The 9,699-nt window shown below is 39.7% G+C and overlaps 1 protein-coding gene and 1 non-coding gene across 2 annotated transcripts; one reads left to right on the top strand and one right to left on the bottom strand.

Annotated features, from left to right (window-relative positions):
* Positions 1-908: 908 nt before the first annotated feature.
* Positions 909-1,015, bottom strand: LOC111896172 (small nucleolar RNA R71). The gene has a single exon (XR_002851825.2). It is a non-coding gene; the product is annotated as a small nucleolar RNA R71 (small nucleolar RNA).
* A 502-nt stretch (positions 1,016-1,517) lies between these two features.
* On the top strand, positions 1,518-2,558 carry LOC111896170 (uncharacterized). The gene has a single exon (XM_023892187.1). It carries the CDS (start codon positions 1,518-1,520, stop codon positions 2,556-2,558), a length of 1,041 nt encoding a protein of 346 aa, XP_023747955.1.
* Positions 2,559-9,699: the final 7,141 nt, after the last annotated feature.

Below are 9,699 nucleotides of genomic sequence, written 5' to 3'. Positions count from 1 at the left end.
CTAGTTTAATCGATCCTTTGTGTGAGATTTATCTTACACAAAGTTAATTAAAAGTTAATTTAGTAATTAATATAAGTTTTAATAAAAATCCGTTTTTAGAAATTTTTTCTGTTTTTGCCTTCAACTCGCCGAGTGCACTCGTGCCGACTCGGCGAGTTTATCGCTGATTCACAGTTTTAATTTTTATTTATTTTTTGTTCTTTTTACGCGTTTTTTGTTTTGTTTACAGCTGTTTCATGACCCGAGGATCTGATACACCACTGGTCCCTCCTCTCGAAGACCCGGAATCCGCATTAAGGAGGAGCAAAGGAAAAATCGTTGGAGAATCCGCTTCTTTAAAGAACTCGCCACTCAAGAACCTCAAGTCCGTTTTCAGCAAGAAGAGGAGCAGAAAATCAGGAGCATCTAGTGCCTCTTTGACAATCGAAGACCTAATTAAAGAAGACACCGAGTATGAGACTGAGGAAGAAGAAGAACCCACATTCGAGCACGAATCCAACTTTGAAGACGATTTAGCTATCACTATGGCTAATATCGATGAAGTCCCCATTTGGGAATGGAAGAAGAGGATGCGCGATGACACTGGCCGGGGACTTGTGCAACCCGTAATTCCCGCTACCGCTACTTTCGAGCTAAAGGGTCATATTCTCGCTCAACTCAAGGAGATTCCTTTTTATGGGAAAGACCACGAAGACCCCTACAAGCACTTGGATGAAGTAAATGATGTGGCTGACTACTTCAATGTACCAAATGTGCCATGCGAGACCCAGCTACTTTGCAAGCTTCCAGTCACGTTCAAGGGTGCTGCAAAGGATTGGCTCAAGTCACTTCCTCCTGGATCAGTCACCACAAGGGCCAAGATGAAAGAAGAATTCATAGACCACTTTTGCCCGCCTTCCAAAATAGCTAAGTTGAAGAAAGCTATTGCCAACTTCGAGCAACAACCCGGGGAATCTCTTTATGAAGCTTGGGAAAGGTACAAAGGTCTTCTTAGAAATTTCCCACACCATGACCTCAATAGCCAACAAGAGGTCTCCATTTTCTATGATGGAGTCAATGTCACCACAAGGCAATTGCTCGATTCACAAGGCTCGCTCACGAAGAAGGCACCCCCGGTAATGAAGGAGTTAATTGAAGAATTCTCTAAGCATTCTAGAGAATACCACAATCCATGAAATGAAGTAAGTCGGGGGGTACTGAACTCGGCAAATGATAGCATGGCGGCGGTGATAGCTAAGCTCGATAGTCTAGATAGAAGGATGACAAAAATGGATCAAACAATCCATGCTATTTGAGTTGGATGTGAGAATTGTAGAGGGCCCCATCTCATAAAAGATTGTGACTTGGATGAAAATGGAAACAAGAAAGATCAAGTGTTCTACTCAAACGACGATCAATACGACGAGAATTGGCGGAAACCGAAGAAGGAATGGCTCCCATACGAAGAATACACGAAGGCTAAGGAGGAGAAATACAAGCAGAAAGAAAGGGGATTTTATCAAAAGAAAGAACCGGTTATGGAAAAGAAAGCCAATTTAGAAGAAATGTTCACTAGATTCATAGCCGCGTCCGAGAAAAGGCACAATGATCATGATGCTACTATACAAGAGACCAGAAATATGCTAAGGAATCAGCAGGCATCTATTCTCAACATTGAGAAACAGTTAGGACAACTACCATATCAAGTGAATGAGAGAAGACCGGGTCAACTTCAAGGTAACACCGAAAAAAATCCGAGAATGGAGAATCTGAGCGCAGTGACTTCCAGTTATGAAGAAATTTTCACACCTGCACAGAAGATCTCCAAGGTGAATACAGAAAAGGCAGAAGAGTCGGTTCTAGCTAAACCCGACCAGACTCGCCGAGTCCCTCTAATGGACTCGAAGAGTCCATGCGCTGATGACAAAAATTTCATTACCTCGAGGCCTTACAATCCCCCTTTGCCATTCCCAATTAGAGCCATGCCTAGAGAGAAGATTAGAGCGTATAAAGCCTTCATGGAGCATGTTCGAGACCTTCAAGTCAACATTCCATTTGTGGAAACAATGCTTAAAACACCTAAGTACTTCAACTTGTTAAAAGGTCTTTTCGCTGCCAGAAAAGATTTAGCTGAAGTCACGAAGATAGTATTGAGTGAGCTACCAGAAAAGAAGGGTGATCCGGGTAGCATCATAATTCCATGCCAATTTGGAAATGTACTTGCCACTCAAGCGTTGACCGATTCGGGTGCAAGTATCAACTTAATGCCCTTCTCCTTCTTCAAGAAGTTGAATTTACCGGAGCCAAGACCAGTTAACATGAAGATCCATTTGGCGGACAAGACGACAATTCATCCAAGAGGCATGTGTGAAGATCTTCTTATTAAGGTCGACAGTTTTATCTTTCCCGTAGACTTTGTGATACTTGATATGGAAGAAGACCCCAAAATTCCAATTATTTTGGGGATATCATTTTTGAACACCGCATGTGCATTAATTGATGTATGTGAATCCACACTAACGTTGAGGGTCGGAGACGAGTCAACGGTGTTTAAAGCTTGCCCAGAGATCAAGCAATAAGAAGAAAGAAAAGAATAGATCTCATTCATTGATTTGGATGATGAGATACTACAAAAAGAGCTTGCACTTTTGCAAGAAGAAGATCCAAGCAAGTTGTTGCTACCCTCTGGAGGTGATGAAGATGTTGACAAGGACTTGGAGGAGATAGAAAAGCTGCTAAAAGGAGCCGACTCGAAAAACACAGAAGAAAGTATGGAATACGATCCGACTCGCCGAGTCGCTTTCCCATACTCGACGAGTCCAGTCGAAATGACTAGCAACATGAACGGTTTTGATCCATTTGTTACCAGCTGCTTGCATGTTCTGGACATGAAGATTTTCCCTCATCCTTTAGAAGAACAAGCAGCAAAAGGAGAAGTCGATGGTGAATTTCAACACGTTCATGTAGCATGCCTTGATATGATTATGCGAGAAGAAGAAGATATTCTGCTTGAAGTTGAGGCAAGCTTTAGAAAAGAAGAAAAGGCAAGGGACAGAAGAGATGATGCTGATCAACCATTCATCACCAAACCTAGAGCACGAGTTCTCACCAAATATGAAGTAATTAAGTTTAAGGAAAAGGAAGTGCAAAAGAAGGTGCAAAAGAATGGGGTGAAGAAAAAGATGAAGAAAAGGGAATTTAATGCAGCTGAGGATGATGCTATAAGAAAGAAGAAAGAAGACTTGAGGCAAACATGCAAGAAGAAAATTCACACTTACAAGAAAAAGTACATACCACAAAAGATTAGGCATGCATTCCCGATGCAGGAAGATGAAGAAACGTAGATGGGAAGGAGTCCAACTAATGACTCCTTAAAAAGAAGCGCTTGGCCGGAGGTAACCCGTTCTTTTTAGAGTTTTCTTTCTTTCATCTTTTTCGTTTTAGTTTGGTTTTAGTTTTTAGGAGATTATTAATCTTCCAAATCATTAGACATGTTTGCTTGAGAGTGCGTATGGACTAAGTGTAGGGTGGAATAAATTTTTAATGGCAAAATGATTTAATTTTCTGAATTGTTCGCAAGAGACTCGCCGAGTCTGACCATGACTCGACGAGTCGTTTTTATTTACAGAAAAAAAAAATTAAAATTATTTTTACTACCGGTAACTAGGGTTTTAACCCAAATGAAATAAGTTTTCCCCCAATACTTGTTGTGCGCCTCCATTTGTGCTCTCTCTCTCAAGCATTCATCAACTTCTTTAGTCTTTCTTCAAGATTTTCGATTTCTATCACAAAAGATACTTGATTTCTTCCTTAATTCTGTTAAAGCAATGATTTTTAGATGATCTAGGTTGCCAATTTCATATAATACCCGATTTTGAAGTTTAGTGAATTTTATGGGTTTTGATTTTACATCAATTATGTTGTTTTGGATGATTATTCCTGCCCTAATACATCTTAGGAACATTCCTAGACAAAACCCTTGAAGAAATTTTGAGTTTTCATGGTCGAATTTTGATAGACTTGTCGACTGACTCGCGCAGTTCATACGACTCGCCGAGTCGTTCATGGACTCGACGAGTCCAGTCGGGGACCCAGGTGTAATTTATTTTGATGATTTTCTATGTTTTCTAGGTCGTGTGTTCTTTGTTTTGCAGGGACAATGTTTCACAGAGGTCAAAGTTCCAGTGGACGCCAAGGAGATTTTCCTTGGTTGAATTTTCCTCAAATTGAATCAGCTTCAACCATGATGAGATGGAAGAAGAAGTTAGCTGAAGTCAAAAAGAAGAAGATTTATGTGCCCAACAGAGTTGATTGGGATTGGTTGCAAAATGTTCGGTATGAGGAGGAGTTAGCACCTTATCTTGTGAAGGAATTTACATACGAGGGGGAGACAATAGTTTGTGATGGATGGAGCAGGGTTTCAGTTTTTACCTTGGGGGCGAGTTTCATCAGTGCTTCGTTATTCATCTTGCTTGTCCGTTGGGAATCTGTGACCGGCCATTGGTCTCAACTGCTATTTTTCGCGCCTTTATGGAACACTCTCACAAAGTGTTCCCTGATGGTGTTACGAGTACGGGTTGGTGGAACACGATCACCAACAAGTTGTACATTCCGAAGTCGACCCAAGAAGGAAGTATTCGGTCGCCCACGCACCGTCTCATTCATCGCCTTATCTCCACCACCATCAACCAACGGAAGGACGACGACAAGGTTTCTAACCTTGATGTCTTTTATCTATGGAGCATTATCACACCAGACACTTTTTGCAACATTCTGTGGTGTTTGGCTTCCTATTTGGCAGAGGGTGTGGTCAAGGATCGCAAGACCTCAAAAATTAATGGTGGTATGTTCGTCACCCGGCTAGCCAACTTGTTTGGGTTGATGACCCGTGGTTCGTGGAATTTGATGACAGTGATTCCTACCCCTCCATTTAATCCCATTCTTTTTCGGAGGGCTAGGATTATTGAGGACTATGGTGGTGGTCATTATGCTATCCCACATGATGATATGGTGGTTGGTCCCGAGGCGCCGAGAAGGAGGGTTAGGCCAAGGCGAGAGCGAGACGTGGAGGAGGAACCGCCAGTCATTCCGGTGGACAATGACGAAGTTCCAATGGACTGGTATAATATTGAGATGAGGAGAATGCAAGATCAAATGGCAAGGAGTCTCAATTTTAGCAACCAGTCCAACATTCAACTTTTTGACCACTTCCATATTCCGCATATCGATGGTGGTAACTTCCCATATATTCCATCTTGGGATGAGGTGATTAATGCAAGGAGAAGTGGCACTAGTGTAAGTGTAGTTGCATATGATCATAATGATGATGAGGAGGATTAGTTCTTTTATGCCTTGTTGAACAAATTTTAATTTGTTTTGTTTTTGTTTGGGTTTGGTGTGTTTAAATTTAAGACTTTTATTTTATGCTTTATGTTTAATTGAATTGATGATTTTCAGATTTTGGGTTAGAATGCTTGCATAAAAGGGTCTAGAGTTTGAGAGAGAAAGAAAAATATAAAGAGTGGAAAAGACTCAAGAAATGGCGGAGTTTAGAGTTAAGGAGTCGAGTCCGGTCCTAAGGGACATGAGTGAATGAGTCTAGACGATATGAGGAGTTTTGAAGATTTATCAAAAGCTAAAACGAATGCAGAATTCGAATTTTTCCACCCAGTGGTCTACTCGACGAGTGCCCTAAACTGACTCGACGAGTCGCCTTGTATTCTTGCATATTCGAAGCTATCCGCGACTATACTCGATGAGTCGTTTATATGACTCGCCGATTCACTCAATCTTATACCAACAAGATTGCTGATTCGATGCTGCTGAGTGTACCACTTGACCATTTATTCTTCCATATCGATTCTTGAAGATCTTACACTGTTTTTCCTGCCTATTTGGAGCTGCCATATGTGATTTGATGCCCAAGATGTGGATAAGCTATTTCCATGTCTAAAGTCAATTGAAGTTGGAGCCAAAAAGAAGAGTTATCAACATATCGACTGCTACCCCAGGGGAGTTTGTTCCAATTCTCTCTATATTTTGCATTTTTATGATATGCACTGAGGGCATTGCATAAATTCAGTGTGGGGTAGCGGGTTGATGTCATCTTAGTAAATGTAGAATCTTAATTTAGGACTAATTTGAAAACATTTTGCATATCAAAAATTTTACTTAGGAAATTTTGGTAAAAAGTAATTAGGATTCCATGTTAGAGTTGTGTGGATGATTGCATGAAGACCCAAACGTTTAGTTGAGCCTATATACGTTCTAGTGCATTTGTGGCTTCCTTATTCCAGTGAAATCATGGGACAAAACACGACCTCGCTTAGCCCGAGGGATGCAATATGTGTAGCATCGTGTACCAAAAATGTATCCAGGAAAATTATTATCGTTAGCCATTAAAGGTTGAGGTTGAGCGCCCCTGCTTAAGCATATAGGGTTTTGAGTGAAAAAAGAGAGGTACATGTAAAAAAAAACAGAAGAAGAAAGAGAGAATTGCAAGAAAAGTTTGAAGAATTTTGGAGCAACTAAAGTGAAGATCAAAATATCAAAATTCCAAGAAATTCAAAAATTGAAGATACCAAAAATCAAACAACAAAGGTGGTGAATTCAAAGAAATCAAAGATCAAATTATCAAGGAAGTGAAGAATTCAAAAGAGCTCCATAGTGGTATCATAAATTATAATTCTAGATGATGTATGCTTGGGTTGCTCAACTAAAAATACCTTGAGGGTAAGAGGTTTTCTGCAGATGGATTCGGAGGGATGCATAAAATGAGCATAGTTCGGGTTGAGTGGGTGAATGTTTATGAGGATTGTGAGTATTTGGAGTGTGGGGGGGTTATTAGGAAAATTTTAGACACAAATGTACGCGTTGCGGTCTTGGCATAATGGCTGGGTGGGATTGGAGTTATCATATGTGATTCTAATGTGTTAAAATTCAGTTTTGCTTGGGGGCAAGCAAAAGTCAAGTGTGGGGTATTTTGATATGTGCATATTTAGTTCATATTAAGTATAGATTTTTTTATCATTTATTAGCTAAATTATTTCATATCATGGACAAAAGGTACTCAAAAGTGTTTGAATTATGTTTTCAGTCCAAAAGTGAAGCTTGGAAGCAAAAGGAAGCATGAGAAGCGGTTGGGAGCTCGTGAATTGAACAAAGAAGAAAAACACCAAAAACAACACCTACTCGGCGAGTAGGGTCGTCTACTCGGCGAGTCCGAGCGAATATTCGAGAAGATAAAGACTCGAAGACCCAGAGACTTATTGCATACAGGGATTGAAAGATGGACTCGACAAGTCAGCACCTGAGTCGACGAGTCGTTTCGCAAATACAAAGATAACTTCTCAGATCGACAGAGGAAAATTCTGGAACCCTTCTGAAGAGATTAGCTGCGATTGAAGAACCAGAAAAATCCTAGAGAATGAAGATACAAGCTAGAATCCAATTCCGAAGTAGATTCGAGGAAAATTTCATCATTCTACTTAATCTTTTGTTTTGTCATTATGGTTAGACAATTAGAATTTGTTTGTTTGATGTTATTTACTTCAATCATGAGCTAAAACTCTTAAACTTCTGTTTGGTGATACAAAATTGAGACTATGGTTTGACTATTGGTAGGATTAATTCAATGTTGGTGATTTTTGTTATTTTTAGCTTGCTAAAGAACCTTGTGTGTGAATGATAATTAATTTTCTACTAATAGGAAGGTAATTAAATAGTATGAGCATCTTTTGATTATCAACCTCATATGTTTATGTGACCACTTTGTCATATGTCTAGGATTAATGAACATGAAACTAGAATTAATAAGAAAATTGATTAAATTCATGTGTGAGCTTGTGTGATAACCATCAACAAGAAGTTAACTAAAGGACCAAATTAGTTAACTATTGCAAGTCTAAATTAACCCAAATAATTAATCTAGTGAATTTAATTAAATTAGACAACTGATCACTGTTTGAGTTAGTTTATTCACTAAGGATTAGTGCAGTGAACGAAAATCTAATCACTTGAATCGGTAACCAACAAAAGAGTTAATCCATTGCACTATTATCATATCAAGCATAAGAACAATTGAGTTGAACTAAACAGAAGTCCTTCTCATTATTGAATCTAGTTAATTCTTTGCTTTTCTAGATTTTAGTTTAAGTGTTAGTTATTAAGTTTTCTAGTCTCGTAAAACTAGAGAAAACCTATACTTATTAATTAATTTAGATGGAATAAGTTTTTAGTTTTAATTTACAGTTCCCTGTGTTCGATACCCTACTTATTTAGCTATACCACAATTGATAGGTCCACTGTCTTTGTGTGTTTATTTTATTATTAAAAGTAGGTTTAAAACTAAGTGAGTTTGCACACATCGGTGGGGGCTGACTAAGGAAATGAATAAAAAGGCTAACATAATTGTTATATAGGACACAACCCTAAAATTAGGGTTTTCAATCTGCCCCGTATGCCCAACATACCACCTCGTACGCCTATCATACGAGATATCGCACCCCGACCCAATCTCGCACCTACGCTGCACGTTCCTCCAGCTACACCTTGCGTAATCCCTTTTCCTCGGTACGCCCCACATACTAAGGTTTTCCCCAAACCATAATTCATGTAAAGACTATAATTTTCTCAATACAATTCTGCATCCGACCATCCTTGTATCCATGAAAAGGTATCGAGACGCTCAACATTATTATAAATTCATACTCGCCATAAGATATCCCAAACGAACATCTTCTTTCGATAAAAGCCCGAGCTGAAAAATTACCAAAATGCCCTTTGATTAAAAAACATAAACATAATACCTGAACCATCTGAAATACCTTATCCAACCCCAACTGAGTCCAAAGCCCAACTGCTCGAGGTTATGAAGCCCGTTAGTACCCAATCTTAATCACCATCCCCAACATGGGAGAAATTCGAAACAAGGCGTTACAACTCTCCCCCACTTGAGTTAGATTTCGCCCTCGAATTTCGTCCTTACCTTTCCCAGCACGTCCAACAATCTTGACAACACCACCAGAACCCGAGAATAATATAGCCTTGCTAACGCAACCAAAACCCACCCTAGCAGAACTTACCAAACCTGAAAAGGAACGAACCTTAAACCCCTTGCAGAAAACCACCTCCATCTTTCATGAAACTCGAAACCTCAAGTTGATCCGACTTCCCGAAAAACTGCCCACATTGAACCACTATCATACCATTTCCTCATGAATACCCTACTAAAAAAAATTCTTCCAACCCTAATTATCTTGATGCTTCCATTGGAACAAAACCCATGATCATATATAGCTGCAGAATATTTACACTTGATAGATGGCTCAGATAATCCTTCGAGTAGAAGATTCCTCCCTGAAACAGTTAGATTCATACAAGAGCTGTGCAACAGGTTTCAATCAGCCACTCTAATATTGTTTAATCAAACTACGAGAGACTTCACATATACCCCAACTACAAGCGACTCCTCACATAAATCTCAAATCACTAATACCACTATGACTTGTCTTATTGCCACCTAGCTGCTTCCCAAAGGCAGTCGACTAGCCGAGACCTCTCTGGTCCCAACTTGTCTGCCAACTATCTAAATCACCAGAATCCTACCTGATTGCTAAGCCAAAAGACACACAAACAGATAGTAGCCCCATGTGACTTCCGAGAGCACCCTTATCTAGCGATAATACTCCAAACCACCTCGACACCAAACCTACTGCTAAA

This window comes from Lactuca sativa, chromosome 3, assembly GCF_002870075.4.
Source record: "Lactuca sativa cultivar Salinas chromosome 3, Lsat_Salinas_v11, whole genome shotgun sequence".
Taxonomy (NCBI): domain Eukaryota; kingdom Viridiplantae; phylum Streptophyta; class Magnoliopsida; order Asterales; family Asteraceae; genus Lactuca; species Lactuca sativa.
Note: the sequence above shows the minus strand (reverse complement) of the source record. Positions and strands in the feature narration are given on the sequence as shown.

Coding starts and splice junctions, on each gene's coding strand:
- LOC111896170 (XM_023892187.1), top strand. CDS start 1,518: ATGGAAAAGAAAGCCAATTTAGAAGAAATGTTCACTAGATTCATAGCC.